The 26,082-nt window shown below is 43.0% G+C and overlaps 1 protein-coding gene across 1 annotated transcript in view; it reads left to right on the top strand.

The window, feature by feature from the left end:
• The window catches only part of LOC126234670 (pickpocket protein 28-like), a 109,105-nt gene that overhangs the window by 31,654 nt on the left and 51,369 nt on the right, over window positions 1-26,082 (top strand). Inside the window, exon 4 of the mRNA XM_049943410.1 lies at window positions 18,510-18,609. Coding sequence (XP_049799367.1) covers window positions 18,510-18,609 — 100 coding nt within the window. The remainder of the gene's footprint in view (window positions 1-18,509; window positions 18,610-26,082) is intronic.

Here is a 26,082-nt window from a genome sequence, read left to right as displayed (position 1 = left end):
AATGATATCTATTCAAAAACTGTTAAGCACATGAATACGTTTGCAGAGCGAAAGTGACTGGGCTCTTACGGATAATCTTGCTTGTGACTCAAGTACAGTAAACCGAGTGCTGTCAAATTAGTGTGAGCTTCATTTAACATTGTCATTTTGATGACAGAATTTTGAAGGGAGTTCAGATTAACATTATGGGAACTGTAGATAGGGCATGTATCAGCAGGCCCACGGTTAAGAACTATCTCGTTGGGAGTAAGTAAGCCGTCACAGCCATTAAGTTCGATTGTCTATTAAAATTCAGACAACCCAAAATATGCGTGTTAGCTCAATAGCGTCAAAAAATTTCTTTTACTGTAAGCTTTTTGCTTGCCGTATTTGCGGAGGAGGTAGAATGGACCAAAAAAGAAAAAGTCTAGTAAACATGAGATCTAAAATAGATACCTTAACGGCTACGAGCACTTGTTCAGTAGCAAAGATTAACAAGTGCTCATAACTCATGAACCATGCACTTTAGAGCCCATGTCTCCTGGATGTTTTTGCTACGAATAATTATTCCTTTCATGACCCTGCATACGACCCTTCCTTGTGGGACACCCTGTGCATAAAGCACTACACTTCGTCATATAATTCCGACTACGTGATTATCTCTTGCTGGCAACATTTTTCTCGATTCTAAGTAATCGTTTATTACTCTCTTGGTGCAGACTCAGAATTCATCTTTTACTTTCTTTCAATTTCTAGTCTTTTATGTGAAAATTATAATGGTGTTTATAAATTCCTACTTCTCCTCCACATCATCATGTAAAGCATGTTCCCCGACGGTCGATTTAACAGCACCACTGCCTTTTATGCCTGGCTAAGCGAGTTGTAGCTCAACTTTTCGTGGTTGTGATACATACTTACAAAGTGCCTGTAGAGAATCATATACTGTACATCTTTTGCAGTTCTCAAGCTTTTTTTACTTTCCTCTTGAGGTTAAAAATTGCTCGATGCTTGGCTAGAACCTTTGCTATGGGCTCAGTAACTTTGTCGACAAAAGGGAGGAAATCTTTCCCTGTTGTCGGCCGTTGCTCCTCATTAGCCATGTAATTCTCTTTTCTTGGACGTAGTTTTCATTGCAAATTATTATTGGAGCAACCATTTTTCTTAAAAGTCGAAAAACGTGGAGCAGTGCAACAGCTGTTCTGAAGATCCCCCCACCTCTCGTTTTGACTGTTCCTTTGTGATTGCCAACCGACTGAGATGGCGCACTTGTAAGACAGTGGAATCATATTCGGAAGGACGGTTGTTCGAATCCACGTCCAGCCACCCAGTTTTAGGTTTCCCACAATTTCGTCAAATCGATTAAGACAGATAACAAGGGCGATTTCGTTTTGCGTCCTTCCCTAGTCCGAGGTTTTGTGCTTCGTTTCAAATGACTTCGTCGACGATGGAATGTTGAACCCTAATCTTCTTTCCTTTCCAGTTTGCAGAATCAGAATATCTGCGGTAGGTACCTGCTGATTTCTTGTAAAGAGTCGGTTGCCTGTAAATCCCTGCCGCATATGCTCGATAATGTCGTAGTTGATTTAACGGCGTCCACTCGCAGGGCTCATCGTCTTCGACTTTCTACGACTTGCGAAAACTACCTGCGCCGATAACGCAGCACCTTCTTGTTCATCTTGTCATGCTAGAGGAACCTGACAAATTTCGATAGCCGCAAAGTACTGTGCTCTCAAAGATATAATCGTCGACCTACGAGGGTGATTAAAAAAAACCTGAATTATTTATTGTTACGCAGATGGTGTAATACAGAAAAATTACTGATACGTCATTTTTCCGCCGAATCCCCACGATGTGTAAAGCACACATCCATCGCTTCGGAAGTACTCCGGTATCTTGTGAGAAAAGTTCTTCTGGTTTTGAATGCAGCCACTTACATCTTCATCGCTTCTAAAATGCCTGCTCCCAGTGCTTCCATGAACCACCTGAACATATGGAAGTAACTCGGGGTGAGGTCTGCAGTGTTACCTGCTGCAACAGTCTCGAAATCAGGAGACAGGTACTCAAAAAAGCAGAAGATGGCAATAGATACTTAGAAATTCTATTCTCCATTCTAATACTGGATTATTATACATTAATAAATATAACATACATACAAAACTCGAATTAAATTAGGAAATTACTACTACAGTGGTTTCATAAACAACTTATATAAAATTATCGCCCTTTTACCACATAACTGTTAGCAGTATGCACATCGATAACAGAACATTTGCGTTTTTAAACCCTTCACTCACAGCACTCCAAAAGCTCTATACAGTTGACACGAAGTGACACATCTTCCCACCACCATTATCCTATAAAATTTTGCTTCACAAGCATGTCAGCCACTCTTATCCACGTTTTTTCGACAAATTTTACCAGTGAAAATACAATACAGACACCACGTGAACAGCTTTACTTTCTTGGAATGAATAAGGAAGGGGCTACAGCACATTTATTTTGACATCACTGTAGGGAAATAAATGACAGAAATTTTATTTTCATCTCTGACCGTTATGAGTCGTTACACTGTACTATAAGAATAGTTTTAGGGTCTCGTGGTCAGGCATAGGGAGGGTTGTCGGTGGCCAGGCACCTGTTACGAACAGATACATAGATGTTTTAAATAACAACCATGGGAGGAATAAACTAACAGCAACTTTTTGACCCAGCACTTGGAGCCGATAAGAGAAAAATGTCTCTGGGGTGAGGAATTCACAGGAGGAATGTTCAAAACTTAATTAGTGCCTCAAGGAATAAAGAGTTAAACAGCTTCTGTACCTACATTCAACAAAATGAAAACTGCTTTGAAGGAGCAGACATGAATGTAATAAATAGCTAGAGATTTGTCCTTTATTTGGCTTTTTAGCAGTAGAGTAGTATATTTTTTAAAAAGCAGGAAATCTCCTGCAAAAACAGTACACCTGATAACTCCGGCCGGCCGGTATGGCCGAGCGGTTCTAGGCGCTACAGTCTGGAACCGCGCGACCGCTACGGTCGCAGGTTCGAATCCTGCCTCGGGTATGATTGTGTGTGTTGTCCTTAGGCTAGTTAGGTTTAAGTAGTTCTAAATTATATGGGACTGATGACCTCAGAAGTGAAGTCCCATAGTGCTCAGAGCCATTTGAACCATTTGATAACTGCGGAAGTCTGGTCATTAGTTGGGTGTTCGACATATGCAGAGTTGTTGCTACAGTTGAATGGACAGGACCGGGACGAGCACTGTCGTGATGCAACAAAACACCTGCAGTCAGAAGTCCTCGTCGATTACTCCTCATTAAAGGGTGAATGTGATTTCGTAACAGATTTGAGTATGAATTGCTGGTCAGTGATAAAACGCTTTCCATGTGATGTTCCAAAAGTATCCATTTTGCATCCTAAAAGCATTTTCTTTCCAGCTGTGGGATACTTTTTTTCGATTTGACGAAGAGCCACGGCACCATTCATAAATTGATCTTTTCGTTTCAGGCTGGTGATAGTGCATCCAGATTTCATTTAGTGTAACAGTTTTGTCCAGAAATCTATTCATCTACATCTACATCTACACGATTACTCTGCAGTTGACAATTAAGTGCTTTTCAGAGGGTTCATCAAACCACGTTTAAGCTACTCCTCTACCGTTCCATTCTCTAACAGCGCTCGGGAAAAACGAACATTTCAGTCTTTCCGTGCGAGCTCTGATTCCTCTTATTTTATTATGATCATCATTTCTCTCTATGTAGGTAGGCACCAATAAAATATTTTCACACTCTGACGAGGAAGTTGGTGATTGAAATTTCATGACAACGTCCTGCCGCAGCGAAAAAGCTTTTGTTTTAAAGACTGACACCCCAAATCGTGTATCATATCCATGGCACTCTGTCACCATTTCGCAATAATACAAAACGAGCTGCCTTTCTTTGAATTATTTCTATGTCATCTATCAATCTTTTGTGATGCAGATTGTACACCGCACAGCAATACTGCAGAAGAGGGCGGACAAACGTAGTCTAAGCCGACTCCTTAGTAGATTGTCTCCTACATTCTTTATGTATATCAGAAACATCAGAGGCCCTATAACACTTCTCATTTACTTGATGACTTTCCGTCAATTGCTACGAACTATGGCATTTCTGATAGGAAATCAGGAATCCAGTCGCAACAGGACAAAAACACGAGCAGGAAACGAACCAGTCACAATTCAAATTGCTCTAAGCACTACGGGACTTAACAAAATGGTTCAAATGGCTCTGAGCACTATGCGACTTAACTTATGAGGTCATCAGTCGCCTAGAACTTAGAACTAATTAAATCTAACTAACCTAAGGACATCGCACACATCCATGCCCGAGAGGGGATTCGAACCTGCGACCTTAGCAGCTGCGCGGTTCCGGACTGAAGCGCCTAGAACCGCCAGTCACAATTATCACGCTCACAGCGGGGAGCAGGTTCAGTCTTTACGAATGCTGCTTGGTCTCGGCACCGAACGAACTAAAAGTAGCTCATCGAGCATACAAAGTCGCTGTTCAATGACGAACAGTGGAAAAACTTGGAGCCACCAGGAGATGCGTAGGTGACGGCAACCCACCGCTCGGCTCCAGACCTGTTCGTTCAAAGGAATGTGTCCACTCCAGTTTCCGGAGCACATCCCTCGAGTCCGGAAGATGCTCATCCAGACAAACTTGGAAGTCCCACGGGCGGTAGAGCAAACAGCTGGCCCGTTACCCCGCAGACCTGCGCTGTGCGTGCTGCGTCAATGTTTGCGTCTCCCGGAAAACGGGCTCAACACCATTCGCAGCAAATGTGCAAAGCCCCCTTCACGGCAAAGATGGTTTCCCAGGAGGCGTGGCGCGAGCTATCGATCGCGCAGGGGTTCATCATCCTCCACATTTAGACAGTTGGTGTGAGACAGAACCATAGCTACCATTTCAGCCGCTACTTCCAACGATAGGGAATTTCTGACGAATCCTACATGCCTTACGAATGAGCGTTCGGTTTTATCAATGATAGGGTGCCATCGTTTAGCAGAGTAGGCATCTTTCTTTCTGGCTAGGTCTAGTGTTTCCGTAATTCGTGGTTAGTCGAATTTCAGATTCGAATACAATTGATGTATTTGGAATATGCTCACGCCAAAATCCCATTGCAGGTTACCGATGAAGGACACTGAAGGTATCTTATTAATAGGGGACGGAGGAGGGCGGGGTCAGAGCGAAGGAAGAGTTTTTACTTAATTATAGTGGGGCTCTCGGATTGGTTCTAGCCTTCAAAGAAGACGTCATATCGGCACAACATTCAGCTTAATGCCATGTTTGTTTACTTGGTAGCAAAAAAATGAATGAAACTAGAGCCCTGCCCAGAGTCTACTATCCGCGAGAAATGTCCGCCGCGATAGCTGCGTGATCAGCGCGACGGATTACTAGCCGAAGAGGCACGAGTTCGATTCCTGGCCGGTATGGAGATTTTCTCCGCTCGGGAACTGGGTGTTGTGTTGTCCTTACTTTCGTATCGTTATAACGCACATTCCACTATTGAGACAGCTGTATGGGAACGGAAAAAAGTCAATAATTAAAAGAAAAATATTGTTCTTGAGTAGCACTGTGAGGTCCGCCAAGCTTCAGGTCCACATTTGGACAGATAGGTCTCACATAGCCTCACTCCATGAGATATTGCAGAAAGAGTTGGGATTTAATCCACGACATTGGCACAGTGTGAATCTTAATTACATTTCCTCACACTGATAGCCGAATACTGGTGAGAAATATTTCTTGCACCATCAGGATTCGAACTAGCTACCTCCAACTAGAGCGCATCTAACAATAAAGTAACTGTGTTAGTGACTGTAGTTATAGGAAAAACTTGATACAGAGATCCGTCCGGTGCACAATATAAATACCGTAGAATATTACCAGCCATGGTGCCAGAGTAATACTATTGGCCTGACTGCAGCCAGAGTGCAGCCTTTCTTCGTCGCGGCACTAGCAGGGGAAGTGTGGCAGGCCAGTCTCCACGACCACCTTTTACCCCCGGGAAAAATTACAATAGTCATTTGATAGCAGGCTGAGTGGACCTGGGGCCGTACAATGTCTCCAATAGTAGTATTAGATTTAAACTGTTTCAGCGACCTAAGCAATTCTTACCTTCCGCTCTATATGTCACAAGGAACCGATCACTGTGGCTTGGTGGTTCCACACTTAACTGCAAAGTTGACAATCATGCTTGAAGAAACATTTTGTATAAGCATGCTTGTTCGTCTGTAGAATAATTCTGCACAAGTATTTTTGCTGTTTGCGCTTCCTGCGGATTGATCGATTTTCATTAATGCGAACTTGTCCAAGCCTGCTTAATACACATGCCTGAGAGCGCGTACTGACATTGCGAAGACTTGTGCAAGCAATCGCCTGGTGTGAAGCAACGTTCTTAGCGCATTACGTCAAGCGGCATAAAGCAAATTAATCGCAGACTGTTGAAAAAATTTAAGTGACTGAGGGAAAACCAGCGTAGTTTCAGGAATAGTAAATCGAATGCTAATGACAGAAAGCCGAAGAGGTATTCCATTCGCTATATTGCTAGTAAAATAATAAACCGAACAAGTGCAGTTAGGACTCGTGCTCTGAGGGTTTCGTACAAACTTAATTATGTACACTCATGATCAGAAAAAAAACAGAACACTTTGAACGACTAGGGATAGGACGTTCATATTCACAGGACATAGACATTAGTATGTTCTGCAGAAATGATCACCACTTCAGTCACCTTGGTTCAGCACGTTTCCTGTTGCCTGATGGGCACAGGGTTTGCCGTGGGCCCTGATAACTTGTTCAACGCCTGGTTGTATCGACACATATAAGACGAGAATGGCGTCCTGTGGTATAGCCAACCACGCTGCATTCACCTGGCCGGCCGGAGTGGCCGTGCGGTTCTAGGCGCTACAGTCTGGAGCCGAGCGACCGCTACGGTCGCAGGTTCGAATCCTGCCTCGGGCATGGATGTGTGTGATGTCCTTAGGTTAGTTACGTTTAATTAGTTCTAAGTTCTAGGCGACTGATGACCTCAGAAGTTAAGTCGCATAGTGCTCAGAGCCATTTGAATCATTTTTGCATTCACCTGGTTCCAAAGTTCATCTGTGGTGGTTAGCATTGGGTCACAGCGCTGCAGCCGTCATTTCGCCTTATCCCACACATCTTCGATTGGCGGCAAGTCTGGTGATCTGGCGGGCCAGGACAAAAAGCTGACATCCTGTGACACCAAGAAAGCAACAGGTGGTTGTGGATTGTCTTGCTGAAAAATGGCGTCTCGGGTGTACAGAAAGGGTATGGCTACAAGTCGCAGGATGTCGTTCACGTAAGTCACACTGGTGACAGCGCCCTGGACAAGCACCAATTGTGATTTGTGGCTGTTCCCAATAGAAACTCATTACAAAAGGCCTTGAGTTGTTGCCGTATGTCAGTGCGATGCCGCTCCGCCTGTCTGTGGCGAACCAAAATGGGGCCATCATTTTCAAACAAGCAGAAAAAAAATGGCTCTGAGCACTATGGGACTTAACTTCTGAGGTCATCAGTCCCCTACAACTTAGAACTACTTGAACCTAACTAACCTAAGGACAACACACACATCCATGCCCGAGGCAGGATACGAACCTGCGACCGTAGCGGTCGCGCGGTTCCAGACTGAAGCGCCTAGAACCGCTCAGCCGCTCCGACCGCGACATGGTTAAAATGCTAATCATTTCAGCAGAACATACTAATGTACACCACTGGCCATTAAAATTGCTACACCAAGAAGAAATGCAGATGATAAATGGATATTCATTGGACAAATATATTATACTAGAACTGATATGTGATTACATTTTCACGCAGTTTGGGTGCATAGACTCTGACAAATCAGTACCCAGAACAATCACCTCTGGCCGTAATAACGGCCTTGATACGCCTGTGCATTGAGTCGAAAAGAGCTTGGATGTCATGTACAGGTACAGCTGCCCATGCAGCTTCAACACGATACCACGGTTCATCAAGAGTAGTGACTGGCGTATTGTGACGAGCCAGTTGCTCGGCCACCATTGACCAGGCGTTTTCAGCTGGTGAGAGATCTAGAGAATGTGCTGGCCAGGGCAGCAGTCGAACATTTTCTGTATCCAGAAAGGCCCGTACAGGACCTGCAACATGCGGTCGTGCATTATCCTCCTGAAATGTAGGGTTTCGCAGGGATCGAATTAAAGGTAGAGCCACGGGTCGTAACACATCTGAAATGTAACGTCCACTGTTCAAAGTGCCGTCATTGCGAACAAGAGGTGACCGAGACGTGTAACCAATGGCACCCGATACCATCACGCCGGGTGATACGCCAGTATGGCGATGACGAACAAACGCTTCCAATGTGCGTTCACCGCGATGTCGCCAAACACGGACGCGACCATCATGATGCTGTAAATAGAACCTGTATTCGTCCGAAAAAATGACGTTTTGCCATTCGTGCACCCAGGTTCGTCGTTGAGTACACCATCGCAGGCGCTCCTGTCTGTGATGCAGAGCCAAGGGTAACCGCAGCCATGGTCTCCGAGCTGATAGTCCATGCTGCTGCAAACGTCGTCGAACTGTTCGTGCAGATGGTTGTTGTCGTGCAAACGTCCCCATCTGTTGACTCAGGGATCGAGACGTGGCTGCACGATCCGTTACAGCCATGCGGATAAAATGCCTGTAATCTGGACTGTTAGTGATACGAGGCCGTTGGGATCCAGCACGGTGTTCCGTATTACCCTCCTGAACCCACCGATTCCATATTCTGCTAGCAGTCATTGGATCTCGACCAACGCGAGCAGCAATGTCGCTATACGATAAACCGCAATCGCGATAGGCTACAATCCGACCTTTATCAAAGTCGTAAATCTGATGGTAGTCGTTTCTTCTCCTTAAACGAGGCATCACAACAACGTTTCACCAGGCAACGCCGGTCAACTGCTGTTCGTGTATGGCAAATCGGTTGGAAACTTTCCTCATGTCAACACGTTGTAGGTGTCGCCACCGGCGCCAACCTTGTGTGAATGCTCTGAAAAGCTAATCATTTGCTTATCACAGCATCTTCTTCCTGTCGGTTAAATTTCGTCATCTTCGTGGTGTAGCAATTTTAATGGCCAGTAGTGTACATGACCTGTGAATATGAACGTCCTATGTCTAGTCGTCGAAGGTGTTCGGTGTTTTTTGAACATGGGTATATACGAATAGTTCGTCTATAAGTTTTAATGAGTGAGTTTGCAAGTATCATAATATGTGACATAAATGGCCGTTTCTTTTGGTTGCGTTGACTTAGAAGCTTAAATTTCAACCAGATACTTCTACCCGTTCTTGAGAAAACGGGGTCTTCAAGGGCGAACAGACAGACGGACAAAAAAGAGATCCTTTAAGGGTTCTGTTTTTACTGATTGAGACGTCACGTCTTCAGGTGTCAGTGCGTCAGAGGACAGCGCACCATCAGTTGCAGGGTAGTCACCCTGTGCGGACACCCAATGGACGCAGCCATTAGAAGGGGTATGGCGTTCTCTCTTCCGTTTCCTCGGCGACCTTTGCTTTCTAACATGCTGTTCCGTGTCGCATGGCGGGCGGCTATCGTCCGACATGTGGCCAGATGGCAGAAAGGTAGAGGTAGGTACAACTCCATTGTCAACAACCATGGAGTCGGGACAGACAGTTTGTGCCTCCTGACGGTCGTCGTTCATTTGTAGCAACTCCGGCAGGCGTGTAGGAGAGACTGGCGAAAAGACCATCCCGTCATCGAGAGAGGCCGACACGGTTACCGACTGATTCAGAGGGGGCGTAAGAGGCAGCACCGCCGCAGACGCGTAAGATAGAGGTAACACAGTGTGCCCCGCTGGAGGAGCGACGACTCCGACCGGCGTCTGAACCAGTCTGTGTCGCAGGCAATGAGATCGGACATGGCCTTCCTGGTCACAACCTGAACAGGTGTGCGGCTGGCCATCGTACATGACGATCGCCCTGTAGCTGGCAATAACCAAGTAGGAAGGCACATGTTTCCGTAGTTTATCTGACGGACACCATTGAGGATACGGTACGTTTCGAACGTCTTCCATGTTCGTGACTGACGACGTTACCGTAAGGTTAAAAGCGGTAACCACAGCTTCCGACGGTACTTCAAACTGGAGTTCGAAAACCCGCAACGTTCGGAGGGCAAAACCAGCGTGGTCAACCACTACAGTAGCTATATGGCTACGAAGTCTTTCGCGACCTATTTCTCGAATAAAAATCTCTCGGTGTACATGCCGCATCCATTCAGCATAAAATTCCAAGCTTTCAACCACTACCTCCATGGTCGTCGTCAGGGCTAAAACCGACTGTCGTAAACTGGCGAGGCTCCCACTTTTATATGCAAAGGACGGCTTCTGATAAAGAAAAATCGCAGAGGAAAACTTCCCGCACTTTACCTCCTGATTCAAGTGATGGCGCTGCAAGCAACGCGGGATAGAAACTACATTTATGGAAGTAGAGGGCACCACTTCACTACGCGCCATATCGTTGTTGCTATGACGTATTCGAGCCAATCAGAAGCCGTCCTTTGCATATAAAAGTGGGAGCCTTGCTAGTTTACGACAGTCGGTTTTAGCCCTGACGACGACCATGGAGGTAGTGGTTGAAAGCTTGGAGTTTTATCCTGAATTGAAGCGGCATGTACACCGAGAGATTTTTATTCATAGTAGCTATATGTCCGTCAGAGTATCGAAACTTGAGATCATTACTGTAGCGCCGCACAACGTCAGCGCACAGCTCGTCATTCGCGAGCTTTATGTACGCAGTAGCCGGCCGCGGTGGTCTAGCGGTTCTAGGCGCGCAGTCCGGAACCGCGCGACTGCTACGGTCGCAGGTTCGAATCCTGCCTCGAGCATGGATGTGTGTGATGTCGTTAGGTTAGTTAGCTTTAAGTAGTTCTAAGTTCTAGGGGACTGATGACCACAGATGTTAAGTCCCATAGTGCTCAGAGCCATTTGAACCATTTTTGAACCATGTACGCAGTAGTAGTAAGGATTGAAAAATGTATTCCGAGAATGTGTTGTGACGGGAGACACATTTCATCCCGTATAAAACGTACAGCTTCATACGCCTTCGGTCGTTCGTGATCTAATGAAAAATTTAATTTAATTGTGGCGTAGCGGTAAGAAAACGCCGTGATGGTCAATGCAGTAGGACCCTGAAACAAGCCGCTACGCGGAAGTAAACAAACGCGCTCTCGTTCGCAAGCAGCACAACAGGCGAGGCGCAAACAAGGCGTGTGCACCTCGCCATAGCCAAAGGCCGACTGCCACTTAACCACAACGCCCCTGCTGGTTCAGTCTGCTCTATATTGCACTTCTCATCCTCGGACCGCCCACTGTTTTTCACAGTTCAGCACACCTTCTTCTTGTTTTCATGCTTGGTCAGTGTTCAGTTTTTGACGGACGATCCACTGGGCCATCTTTCCACTAAAAAAATGGTTCAAATGGCTCTAAGCACTATGGGACTTAACATCTGAGGTCATCAGTCCCATTGACTTGTTGTGTTGTTGTGGTCTTCAGTCCTGAGACTGGTTTGATGCAGCTCTCCATGCCCCTTAGACTTATAACTACTTAAACCTAACTAACCTAAGGACGTCACACACATCCATGCCCGAGGCAGGATTCGAACCTGCGACCTAGCAGCCGCGTGGTTCCGGATTGAAGCACCTAGAACCGCTCGGCCACAGCGGTCGGCTTCCCTCTTAATCTGAGGGAGGTGCGATGGGGAGTTTCCCTTGTCAGTTACACAATTCTCAAACATTTCTGAAGCTTTGTCACACTTTCGCATGGATAACACTATACGAAGACAGATGGGGTACACGTGTTTTGTCACGGTGGGTAACGAGGTGACGACACCGGAAAGGCATGTGGCCATCCTCTACCACCAACTTCGCTAAATCCAGAATTACATACTGACGCCGCCAAGACTTAGGATACGACCAGGAAAAGAAGAAGACTAACACACATTTTATCTGGCATAGAGAAGCCTGTCAAAGATGAAAATGCGGAGAAAGATGCAACCTATGTCACTCACAGCCAAGGGAAGGAGTGTGCCAGAATAACGAGACAACAGTTCCACATGTTCCGCTTTATGCGATCCATTATAATGCACAATACAATACGCTCACTGTAAGAAAAAAGCGTGTCTACTGGAGGCATTTCTAGAGAAATGATTACTTTAGTATGAACGAGTTAAAAGCTAAAATACATCTTAAGGAAAATTTAATTACTTTTCTTTCTTTTCTTTATCGCCATCTGGACACTGTTATTGAATTCACTTCTGTCTCATTTTTGTTTCCTCTTCCTCCAATAGTTTCACATCATTTTACTGTCTATTCTTTTGGAAAAGAAAATCACTTCACTCCTCTTTTATTTCTGTCTTGGAATCGTACTTCTGCACTTTCATTCATTTATACCACTCCTTTTTCTTCCGTGTTGCATATTTCTACGTCTTTTCAAACTAGTTCTTCGTGGGACTATAATTCTTGTTCCCAATATTACTAATATCCGTTTTAGATGTTTTAATGTTAACCAACCGTCTGCATAGATGCATTCTGTATTCGGTATATATTATAACTTCTTATTTTTACGTTTTCAGAGATGTGTCTATTTATTGTAAACATTCTTAGTTATTCCGTATGCTCTTCCCATTTTATGGATCCTATAATCTGTAGCTGATGTTTCTAATTCTTTTCTTGAACTGTCCCTCCAAGATACCTTTTGCTCTTTTCTATATGCATAATATTTTTTTCTTAATATTTCCGTGCGCTGTCCACGTCCATGAAGAATTTAGTTGTGTCTCTACAGATTCTTAAACCAGATGTACGAGTACTTGCTGTCTCTTTGAAGACACTAATAATCTGTTTGTTTCTACGTTGTACATGAAATCAGACGAAAACTTACTGGGATTTCTCCTATCACTCTAGAGCACAATGTACGAGGGCGGTTCAGAAAGTAACCTCCGATTGGTCACAGTGCGGGTTGTGGGGGGAGTAGCGACGCCATCTGTGCGTTCACGCACTCAACAGGTCAGTCGGCATCAAGCCGTGGTCGAGTGAACGTCGTACCTGCGCTAGTTTAGTTTTTGTGGCAGTTTGAAATGTGTGCTGCAATAGAAAATTCCGCCAAATGTGAAGTGCGTGCTGTCATAAGGTTTTTTACAGCCAAAGGATATTCTGCAGCAGCTATTCATCGTGAGCTTTGTGCCGTGTACGGACCAAGAGTTATGAGTGAAGGAGTTGTCCGTGAATGGGTACGTTTATTTAAAAGTGGACGAGAAAACGTTCATGATGAAGAGAGGAGTGGTAGACCATCATTGGTGACTGACGAACTCGTTCAGACAGTTGATGCAAAAGTTCGTGAAAATCGACGTTTCTCAATGTTGGAGTTGTCTACTGGTTTTCCACAGATTTCTAAGACTCTCTTGTACGAGATAGTGACAGCAAGATTGGGTTACCGTAAGTTTTGTGCACGATGGGTGCCCAAAATTCTTACCGACCACCACAAAACTCAAAGAATGGCCTCTGCATTAGACTTTCTGTCACGTTATGAGGACGAAGGAGAACCATTGTTAAACAGAATCGTGACCGGTGACGAAACCTGGATTAAGTGATTAAGTACGTGAACCCTGAGACAAAAGAACAATCAGAGATGTGGGCACATTCAAATACGCCTACCAAACCAAGAAAAACCTCGCAAGATTTTTCTGCCAGAAAACTGATGGCAACGGTGTTTTGGGATGCCAAAGGGGTGTTGTTGGTTGAATTCATGGAACGTGGTACGACCATTAATCAAGACGTGTACTGTGAAACAATAAAAAAGTTACGACGGGCTATACAGAACAAACGCCGTGGCATGCTGACTTCCGGTATCGTTTTTTTGCACGATAACGCCCGTCCTCACTCTGCTCGCAGAACAACGGCCCTTCTTGAGTCCTTCAAGTGGGACGTTATCAACCATCCACCTTACAGCCCAGACCTGGCGCCAAGTGATTATCACCTCTTCATGCATTTGAAGAAATGGCTCGGGTCACAGCGGTTCGATGACGACGAAGAGCTCAAAGATGCGGTCACAGGCTGGCTCCAGGCACAAGCGGGTGATTTTTATGCAGAAGGAATTTCAAAGCTTGTGAAGAGATACGATAAGTGCCTCAATCGTTATGGAGACTATGTAGAAAAATAGTGCAAAGATGTAGTTGTAAGATGTATATATTAAAATATTTTTATTTAACTTGGTGTATTTTTTTAAATCAACCGGAGGTTACTTTCTGAACGGCCCTCGTAGACGAATAGCTAAGAGTAGGCTTCATACTTCATTGTACCGTATGAACTGATCTGCAAAGTGATCTTGATCACAACAGAGGCACTAAAAAAAGGAAGTTAATTTGAAAATATTTTGAGAGAATATCACAGAGCTGAAACCAGCCTCCGTAGCCAAGGTAGCTAACGCACGCCTGTGCGGTGGCGCTCTGTTTGAAGATAAGCTGGTTCGAATCCTGGTGGTGGAAGAAAATTTCACTGCCAGTATCAGGCCGGCAACACGAGAGCAGGTAGTTCTAGATTAGGGCGACCAAACGTCCCGGAAAACCAGGATTGTCCCGGTTTTCATCCCTGTGTTCCGGGACGCTCAAAAGTCCCGGAATTCAGTTTTTAAATACATTTCGTGAAACTTTCTCAAATTTTTGGGATTTCGCTATATTAAAGGAAATACAACACAAGAAATTAATATATTTTAGCTTATTTGTCTAAAACCTCCATTGTCCCATACTAGTAATCACAGTATCAGTATTGATACACTCAGGCAATAATTTACTTTGAGCGGTACTTTGGCCAACAAGTAGTAAGTTGTATTATTGTAACAGAGCTATGAAATCGTCCGATTGTCGCGCCACTTACTCACACACTCATTGTCAGAACAGTGTAGTAGTTGATGTTTTGTCAGACAAACTGCAATAGTTTTTTCTCATATTAGTGGTATTATTGCTGAAGCACTGTGAAACGCAATGCCGAAACGTGCCTGCAAGTTCAGTGACTGTTATTCCAAGGAATGGAATTTCATTAAGAAATGTCGTTTTGATTACGGAGCCGAGTGTTCCGTATGCAACTGTTTTATTAGTGTAAGTCATGGTGGACGTTCCGACATAGTAGATCACATCAGGTCAAAGAAACACATTAACAAAATGGTTCAAATGACTCTGAGCACTATGGGACTCAACTGCTGAGCTCATAAGTCCCTTAGAACTTAGAACTACTTAAACCTAACTAACCTAATGACAACACACACATCCATGCCCGAGGCAGGATTCGAACCTGCGACCGTAGCGGTCGCGCGGTTCCAGACTGTAGCGCCAGAACCGCTCGGCCACCAGCGGCCGGCCAAACACATTAACAGATACAGTGCACCGAGCTGCAGCAAAACTCTACAAAATTATTTTGTGAAACATCAGTCAAGTGAAGAGACGAAAGTTCGAGCAGCCGAGCTTACACTAGCCTAACACACGGTAAAACATCACCAAACTTATAGATCTAGTGATTGTACTAATAAGCTTAACAGCATTATGTTTGATGATTCTTACATTGCAGAAAAGTTTGGTTCAGCAAGAACTAAAGTGTCAGCCTTAGTGAAAGGAGTTATTGCTCCCCAGAGTGTAAAGGAAAGCCTTGAATACATCAAAAAGTCTTCTTTCTACGGGATATCCACTGATGCCAGCAATCATAAGGCCACTAAAATATTTCCCTTTGTTGTTCAGTTTTTCGATATTAATCAGGGAATTCAGACCAAACTTTTGAACGTCAGTTCCCTACCTAATAAAACATCTGACGAAATTTCAAGATTTTATGTGAATACTATCGAAATGTTTGATCTTGAGAAAAATAAATGTGTGGCATTTTGTGGAGACAACACCAACACAAACTTTGGTGGTTTAAAAAGACAAGGCAAATGCAACGTATTTACCAAATTGAAGGCAACATTGCCCGAAAACATTGAAGGCATAGGGTGCCCTGCACATGTTTTACACAATAGCGTGCAGACACCTGCTGACAGTTTAAGCTGTGATGTTGAAAGTATCGTCACGAAGGTATACTCACACTTTTACATATATACTGTTAGAACAGAGAAGCATTAGGAGTTCTGTGATTATGTGGGAACTGAATATATGAATGTAATGTGTCACTTGAAAACTCACTGGTTATCACTGTTTCCAGCAGTTGAAAGAGTAATCCGCCCGTTGGAACCGTTATAAGATTCCTAAATGAAGACAAAGCCCCCAAAATAATGGTTCAGTTTTTCAGTAACCCTTTAAGTCACAGTCAGCTTAGCACTTTGCAGCATGGGATAAAGGAAAGTGAGGGAAGCACGAAAAGTGCAATAGAGGTAAATGATGTTTTGAAAAATACTCTGGAAACTGTTACTAAGAGGAGAGAACAGCAGTTCATTTCTTTTAATGTTAAATCTGTCCTTAAAAGAGCAGAAGTATCAGAAGCAGCGGAAAGGAGTTTTAGAGAAGAAGTTAACAAGTTTTATGACACTTGTGTAGAATATCTCAGCAAGTGGAGCGCCTCATATTTAGCCTCATCGCCGGTGTCTGATTGGATGTTACTGAAGAGAGTGCCAAAATGGGAAAGTGTTGAAGAGGCAGTTTCTTATTTGAAGAGTAAAGAGATTGAAATCGATGATTCCATTCTCTTTGATCAGTTCGGCATACTGACAAATTTCGTTGAAGAAAGTCTTCACAAGTGGAATGATGAAACAAAAAACACCATTGGAATGTCATGAGAAGTGGGTGAGTTTTTTTTAAAGCTGTGACTGTCTTCAGCATTACTCTGAGTTGTTAATAATTGCAAGGTATTTATTTGCAATCCCAGCCCATAATGCCAATGTGGAAAGAATATTTTCGTTCATGAATATCCAGTGGACTGATGAAAGAAACAGAATGGAGGTGGAATCTCTTGAAGAAATCCTGCAGATCCTGTACAACAAAAAATGGATTGTGCCGAGTTTTATCACTATGTCTCAAAGAACAAAGACATGATCAAGAAGGCAGTGAAAAATGCCCTTTTCTCCAAGGAGAGTCAATTCCATCTACAAGCGCTCAGTAATATTAAAGCTCATGTTAATATTAATTGATTAAAAGTTGAATGGCTGTAAAATTTTGTAAAATCGTAATACATTTCTTTATTACTGTATACGTTTATTAAATGTCATTAATTATGCAGATAATCTAGATTATATCAATCTTTTGTATCCTCTTATTAGTTATAATTATCGAGTTAACAAAATGTATCAACAAAACATTAATATTTAAAATTAAGAAACCTGGGTACATGTGGAATGATGTGTCCATTGGCACCCGGGTGAGTGTGTCCCGGTTTTCACCGAAAATAATTTGGTCACCCTATTCTAGATCCATACCTTTGCACACGTCTCCTGCGTAAAACTCCATACTTCTCCGCAGTGTCTCATGGAGTGAGGACATGCGACACTGTTGATGGTGATCCGCCAATCGGATGGGGACGTTAACCTCGGCGGCTTCCTTAATCCAGAGAAATAGGCTATGTGCCGGGACCGGGTTTCACCTTATTCCTTCTCTCATCGTCATCCTACAACAAAAACATAACACTACACAATACGCTCGTCCCTTACACTCATCTGCACTTCCTAAGTACATACGACACAACTCTCACATACCTCTAAGCAGGGGTAAATGCGCGCGGAGGAAGAACACAGCCGCGCGGAGTGGCCGGGCGGCTTGAGGCGCAATGTCACGGATCGCGCGGCCCCTCCCGCCGGAAATTCGAGTCCTCCCTCGGGCATGGGTTTGTATGTTGTTCTTAGCATCAGTTAGTTTAAGTAATGTGTAAGTCTAGGGACCGATAACCTCAGCAGTTTGGTCCCTTAGGAATTCACACGCATTTGAACATTTGAAGAACACACTTTCCAACAGGCGGTTAAGCTCATCCCGTGGATACCCCATCCAACAATGCCATACGACATTTACATTTTTACAGAGATGATTTTCTCAGAACCAATAGTAGGTTGTGCTAAGTCGTAAGTAAAAAGTGTTACTATTTAATTATTGCCACTGTTAATCGCTTTTTTAATTTCGTAATGTAGACGTATAACAGGAACCGATGTGACATCATGTGATTAAGAAGACTTGGAGTACATGTTACGAGTCATGGAAACGTAATATATAAATTTTTTTGTCTATATCGCAAATTTATAGAATGCGAAGACCGGTTTCGATTGTATAACAATCATTTCAGATCTACAATAGATATAAAAACTCTTGTTCTTAGAAAGTTCTACCTACTTACAATAAATACGATATCATTAGGAGATAAAGTGACTGAGAACATAACATAAAGTTATCCATATCGTGTGTAGCTCATAACATTTTGTACAATCAATTACTGAATCATTAACACATAATATGTTAACTGTCGTACTGTTTATCTCTTTTTTGTAGGCAGAGAATGTACTCGGACGTATCCCTGGTGTGCGACGCTCACGTCTACAACAAAGGAGACTTGTTCACCAACTACAGCACCGTCGAGTTTCTCAAGGAGGTACGTCCAGCTTATGACAGCAGAAGTGACTCTATCTGTCATCCCACGATATTTGACTCTATCTGTCATCCCACGATATTTGCTCGTTGTACAAAAATTAGTCATCCACATAAAGTAACAATGGTTGGTTCGGAGAAGTTGTAAACGATTGTATAGAACTGTTACCAGGCAGCCATGTAACCCTTCAACATGTCAAGCCATCGCAGTGAAATGATTAGGCCTAGTATTTGCCAGCCTATTTTATGGCATCGGTTGATCGGCGCAGTAAGGTGATCGAAATGGACACGTCACAGAATAGCAGAAACGAGTTACCGTGTTTGGACATACCCAAGACCACATCATGAAAAAAATGCCCAATTTTTAGTTCTACCAATGCGAAATGTCCAACGTGACCACGAACAGTTGTGTACGACTTGAAGCCTTGTAACATGGCAGAAGTTTACTTGACGGCTCACATGTCTGCTCGGAAGCAGGCGCCGTTGACTGTTATGCTTCCTGGCCTACCTTTCAGATACATACAGCACTGCTTCAGGACGTTATGCTTTACAAAGTATTGTACATTCTTACTTGTCAAAGTAGGTGGTCCGCATGTCATACATTTGGGACAATTCTTCACTTGTCTAGCAGTGAGCAACGAATTCTGTCAAACATCCTTGGATCGTCTCATAAATCCTGTCAGACTTGTAGCATTCGCTGCTCCAGTTCTTCAAACGTATCAATGGGAGTGCTGTACACTTTAGAGATGACCACAGACAGTAAAATCCAGAGGACACAACTAAGGTGTTTTGGAGGCAAACGGACAAATTCTCCTCAACCTATCCATCTTGGACAACACTGGCGCGTGTCCTTCAAATATTTCGTTACCTCGTCATCATAATCACATAATATAACCATTATTCAACCTGGATATACGCATTTAAATTTCCATATTGCTATCAAAATCTTTCTTCACCCAAAGAATATATGCAATTTTATTCTACCTGCCTGTTCACACATTTTACTACTTCCATTTCTTTCTCATTTCTAGGTACACCTGCTATATTCTTAATTACTGTTTTCCTGTACCTAATTTTTCATCATTCTCTTATTAGTCAATACATTTACCTTATTTATGGCCTCTAACGGTAAATGCTTATTCTAAGAGAACTCTCGTAAAACTATAGGCGCCACAATATACACATATTCACAAAAATATTTCATAGAACAGCAATACATCCGAATTCATTGTTATATCCAAATGAATATGATAAATATTTCATCAGAAAGGCAATATAGCGAAGTATCTTATACTACATACATGCAGCAAAAATCATTATTGTAAACCAGTAAACAAAATGAAGTACACATTCTTAAGCTAAGACAAACCACACACAAAGAGTTTCATCATAAAAACAATGTAGCAACGAAAGCAAAGTGTATCACCACAAAAATGCAAGATACCAGCGTCATCACAAAATCCCAATAAAAAGCCAGTGTCAACAGGTATGTTGGTGCACCAATAATCATGCATTGCAATAGTTCACTTATGACAATAGCCATGTTAGGCAATAGTCATATTACGCAAGAAAAGTATATACATTTCACAAAATTACACTAATCCATGGCAAGAAAATTAGTTAATAAGCGCTAAAAATGTAAAAAAGGGGAAAGGGCATTATGGGTTGGTAACATATTGGTCATTAAAATACTCATTTTACCATAAAAATACATCTGTATTTCAATCAGTAGTCTTCTCATTCCTGTTTTCCGTCCCTCCCTATTGTCATCATATAGCCGGCCGAAGTGGCCGTGCGGTTAAAGGCGCTGCAGTCTGGAACCGCAAGACCGCTACGGTCGCAGGTTCGAATCCTGCCTCGGGCATGGATGTTTGTGATGTCCTTAGGTTAGTTAGGTTTAACTAGTTCTAAGTTCTAGGGGACTAATGACCTCAGCAGTTGATTCCCATAGTGCTCAGAGCCAGCCATATTGTCATCATATAGCAGTAAATAAAACTATTCATTCAACAGTGCGTGTCTCATATCTCTGGAATATGTACATAATTACCAAATTCGTTTTAACATATATGAATTTTATCATATTTCTCATGTGACCCGATGAAAAAGGTGCGTAATTAGTTACAAAAGAAAAAAAGTACATATTTCCACAGGATAATGCTCTCGTATCACCTATACAGCAAAGTAAAAACAAAATTATCACAAAACAATATAAAGAACATAATATGTCAGAAATATGTGCCATACCAAGAAAGATTCAAGATAGTTTTCAAGACCAAAATACAAAAATACAAAAACACTATTCCACAAATGGGTTGATATATATTACATGATGCAGTCCTTTACTTTTATAGTACATATTGTTTATTGTTTCCATTTCTACTGCATTGTCATGTGCTATTTGGCGAATTCTGTAATGCTCATTGTATACCAAAAACAACGTATGACTTAGACGCTTATTTTTGTGTGGTAAAGGATGGGATTTCACAAGTACTTCCTGACCAATGTATAGCTTTTTGGCATTTTCCTTAGTATATTGTGAATTATGCCTATGCTCTGCAGCTTTCTTGATGTTAGGTTAGTTATTGCTGACTCTGTTACCTCTTTCTGATGTAGCCTGTGTGATTCAGGAAATGGTAGGAGCTCTCTAATCAAGGATGTAGCCAGGATTTTGTCAAAGGGGCAACCCAATGTTAAAAGGACCATAAAAAGTCTCATGTTTTTCATTTTATGCTGAAAACACATATATTTATTTATTAATTTTGTGTACACAATTTGCTTTTGGGAGGCCTTCATTCAAACAGTATTTGGTGTACAAAATTAAGCAAGAAAAAAGTATAACACATATTCTTAAAGTATATATAGGGCTATATCAAGAAAATGTATCGATAAACGGGCGGAAAAATTATCGACGTAGCTGCCTATAAAAATATCGGCTGTACATTGTGAATATACTGTCAGTTTTAGAGCTGTATATTTAAGTATTGATTTACTATTAGATAGCCGGCCGGAGTGGCCGAGCGGTTCTAGGCGCTACAGTCTGGAGCCGCGCGACCGCTACGGGGGAAGGTTCGAATCCTGCCTCGGGCATGGATGCGTGTGATGTCCTTAGGTTAGTTAGGTTTAAGTAGTTCTAAGTTCTAGGGGACATGTGACCTCAGAAGTTAAGTCCCATAATGCTCAGAGCCATTTGAACCATTTGAACTATTAGATTTTCTGTAAATCAACAAGGTAGCAGCTTGCCAATCAACCTTAGAGCAAGAACTGGAAGGAAACCGATGCACGTTGACGCTTGCCGATAACCACTTTGCTAACAATGCACACTGCATGTAAGTGGCACAATAAAACGTGTCTGATGGGTCCATCGTTCGGTCTCGTCACATACCGGATTAGTCAGGAACACTTCATGTCGACTTCACTGTTTTTTCATTTCTTTAAAAGCCAGCGACCTAGCAGTTGTAGTATCAGAACTACGTGGTGAAGTAAACACTGCAGTTTGTGTTTGGTAGCGCCGAGCGCCGATTACGTCAGCATTTCCCCTCACACGTCTCCGCCCACCGCAACGACGAATTTAGATTTTTGTCCATCATTTTCAACAACTGCTTTTGAAGAAATGTCGATGTGAAGAAGTAGCCGACTGGTTGCGTTAAAAAGATTTTGTAACACAACTGGTGTGCCGTCTCTTCACATCGGAAGTATTGTTATTCCTTCCCCCCCTCCCCCCAGTGCAACCGGAGTTCTTCTGTGCCGCCTATACTTGCTTCACAGTCAGTGAGAAAGATTGGACGTGACGAACGCTTAAAAGGTAGTAAGACTCCCTTCTGCAATGAAAGAAAAAGTATGTCCTACTACAATTTCAAAAGGACAGCTTCATTTATTTTCCTAAAATTGTGAAAAATATGTAATGTAAAATAAAAATATCGGCACTGTATATTGCCGTTTCGATATCGATATATCGGTAGAAATATTAGCGCCGTTATACAGGGTTATTATATTTAAACTTTCTGACCACTTGTCAGAATGATGTCAAATTGCAACGGAATAATATCGGAGAAGGGAGAAAACGTATGGCAGGAGAAAAATAAATAGTTACAAAACGTAACAACAGATGGCTTTGTAAGCATCGTAATTGAATTGTAGTCGATCACAAATGACCAATGAATCATACAACAATGCGTAAGTTGTACCTTTGACGTTAAACAAACTGTACTACTCACAAGGGAACCTCCCCATCGCACCCCCCTCAGATTTAGTTATAAGTTGGCACAGTGGATAGGCCTTGAAAAACTGAACACAGATCAATCGAGAAAACAGGAAGAAGTTGCGTGGAACTATGAAAAAAATAAGCAAAATATACAAACTGAGTAGTGCATGCACAATTTATGCAACATCTAGGGGAATCCGAAGCCCAGAGCGTGGTGGTCCCGTGGTTAGCGTGAGGAGCTGCAGGACAAGAGGTCCTTGGTTCAAGTCTCCCCTCGAGTGAAAAGTTTAATTTTTTATTTTCAGACAATTATTATCTGTTCGTCCGATGCGAGGTAACTGCGCCGTAGTATGGGGACGTTGTATGAAAAACATATGTTTTGACAGAGCACAGGGAAAACTGTGCGACTGTGAAACTGTTGCATTCATTTGTTGCAGTTTATGTGACAAACTCTTATGTTTTCATCACTTTTTTGTGAGTGATTATTACATCCACAAGAAAATCTAAATCGGGCAAGGTATAAGAATTGTTTTACCCATTCGCCAAGTGTACAAGATAGGTGGGTCAACAACATATTCCCGTCACGTGACGCACATGCCATCACCAGTGTCGTATAGAATATATCAGACGTGTTTTCCTGTGGAGGAATCTGATGACCTATGACCTTGCGATCAGATGTTTTCGGTTCCCATTGGAGAGGCACGTCCTTTCGTCCACTAGTCGCACGGTTTTGCGGTGCGGTCGCAAAACACAGACACTAAACTTATTACAGTGAACAGAGACGTCAATGAACGAACGGACAGATCATAACTTTACGAAAATAAAAAAAGTAAATATTTCACTCGAAGTAAGACTTGAACCCAGGACCTCTCATTCCCCAGTTCGTCGCGCTAACCACGGGACCACGGCGCTCGTGAGGGCACATTGTCCTTGATGTTGCATATCTTGCGCGTGGACTACTCAGTTTGTATATTTTGCTTATTTTTTTATAGTTCCACACAACTTCTTCCTGTTTTCTCGATTGATCTGTGTACAGTTTTTAAAGGCCTATCCACTGGGCCAACTTATAACTAAATCTGAGGGGGGTGCGATGGGGAGGTTCCCTTGTCAGTGTATATGGGTGTACAGGTGTGATACTGTTAGTTACGTAAGCCTATCCACCACGGCAAGGTCATATCACATCGGATGGGAAAAATCGGTTTTTAATTGCCCTGTGGCCAAAATCCGCATAAAAAGCATCAATCAAAACGGTTTTTAATTGCCCTGAGGCCAAAAACCGCATAAAAAGCATCTATCAAAATGAAATCGGATTATTAATTTCCGTGTGACTGACGCAAAACATGTTCGATATGCTGTCCACCGTCTTCTGCAACAAGTTGAAATTGAAAAACAGCATGTTCCACAACTGATCGAAGTGTTTCCGGGGACATGTTCAGAATGTGCAATGCGTGCCTTCAGTGCTGCTAAGTTTACAATCGGAACACTGAACACAACACCTTTCAGACAGCCCCACAGCCAGAAGTTACACGGATTCAGATCAGGTGGTCGGGACGGCCAGGCTGTAGCAAATGGCGGCTGATAATTCTAGCATTTCCGAAATGGCGCTTCAGCAGCTGCGTAACTGGATTTGCAATGTGCGGAGGTGCGCCATCTTGCATAAAAATCATCCGATCCACACATTCACGCTGTTGGAGAGCTGGAATGACATGGTTGCGTAAAAGACTCGTAGCGCTTACCAGTGACGGTACAGGTAACAGGACTGGAATCATGTGACTCTTCGAAAAAATATGACCTTAAGATAAATGATGCCATAAACCCGCACCACACAGTGACCTTTTCAGGATGAAGTGGTACTGGTTGTTTTGCATGTGGATTTTCTGTTGCCGCCGGCTTGTGTGGCCGAGCGGTTCTAGGCGCTACAGTGTGGAACCGCGCGACCGCTACGGTCGCAGGTTCGAATCCTACCTCGGGCATGGATGTGTGTGATGTCCTTAGGTTAGTTAGGTTTAAGTAGTTCTAACTTCGAGGGGACTAATGACCTCAGAAGTTAAGTCCCATAGTGCTCAGAGCCATTTTTTTTCCTGTTGCCCATATTCGAGCTCTGTATTGACATATCCTGACAGATGGAAATGGACTTTGTCTGTCCACAAAATCTTCCATGGCCAATCATTGTCCACTTCCATGCGAACAAGAAATTCTAAACCAAAGGTCTCTCTTGCTGGCAGGTCAACAGGAAGCAAAGGAGGATATTTTGTAAGATTTTACGCACCGTGCTCATGTTATCTCCAATGTTCGGGCAATTCTCCGTGCACTACACGTTTACACACCACCACTCGTCTCCACCTGAATTGCTATGGCCACTGCCTCCACTGGCGTCGAATCAATTCGTTTCCACCCTCTACCAGGTTGCACCCCAAAAGAACCTGTCTTTTCGAATTTCCGAATCATTTTCTCCAGACCCATGGTAGTCACCGGACCAACGCCTTTTTTCAAACCCTTCAGTGTTTGGGACTTCTGCAGAGCGACGTGTGCACAGTCATCATTGTACTCGTAATACAGCTTTACAAACAGAGCGCGACACTGCATTGAGACAGCCATGGCGAACGTCGCAGACAGGAAAGGAGGAAAAGCCGTATACCCGGCGTTCTTATACCAACTTCAATGGATAGTGCGCATGACAGGTGTTTTCATTTACTTATTCTGACACATACAGCACCTTCTATTGATCAGTTTTCACACTATTTTTTTTTTCTTCTACCATACGTTTTCCCCATTCTCCGATAATATCCCGTTGCAATTTGACGTCATTCTGACCAGTGGTGTTATTTCTACAGCGTTTTGAAAGTTTAACTTTAATTACAAATATAATCACCCTGTATATTGATATTTTATGGAAAAATCTATATATCGATATTATATCAACAGCTCTGCTAGGAAGGCCTTTGGTTGGACTTTAATCTCACAGTGCCCTTCAACTATCGCGGATGCCTGCACAGTGGAAGGAAGAAACTATTATTGCGTTAATTGATGCGTATAGGGAAGAACTGTGCTTATTTGCTGAGAAAACTCGCCATAACTGTAACAAACATATGCACCTGAAGCAGCATTTTTCAATCACTTAGCTTGCCGTGTGACAGCTTAGGGAACGACCTAGCCATTCCCAATGCCTGCTAGCCAACATGTTTGCGTCCCGCCAAGCTGCTTAGGGCAAAACTTGTCCGTGTTATATGAGCTTGGAAATTATATACACAAGCATCTCCTATCTTAAAAGAAAAT

Source organism: Schistocerca nitens, chromosome 2, assembly GCF_023898315.1.
Source record: "Schistocerca nitens isolate TAMUIC-IGC-003100 chromosome 2, iqSchNite1.1, whole genome shotgun sequence".
NCBI classification, from domain to species: Eukaryota; Metazoa; Arthropoda; class Insecta; order Orthoptera; family Acrididae; genus Schistocerca; species Schistocerca nitens.
Note: the sequence above shows the minus strand (reverse complement) of the source record. Positions and strands in the feature narration are given on the sequence as shown.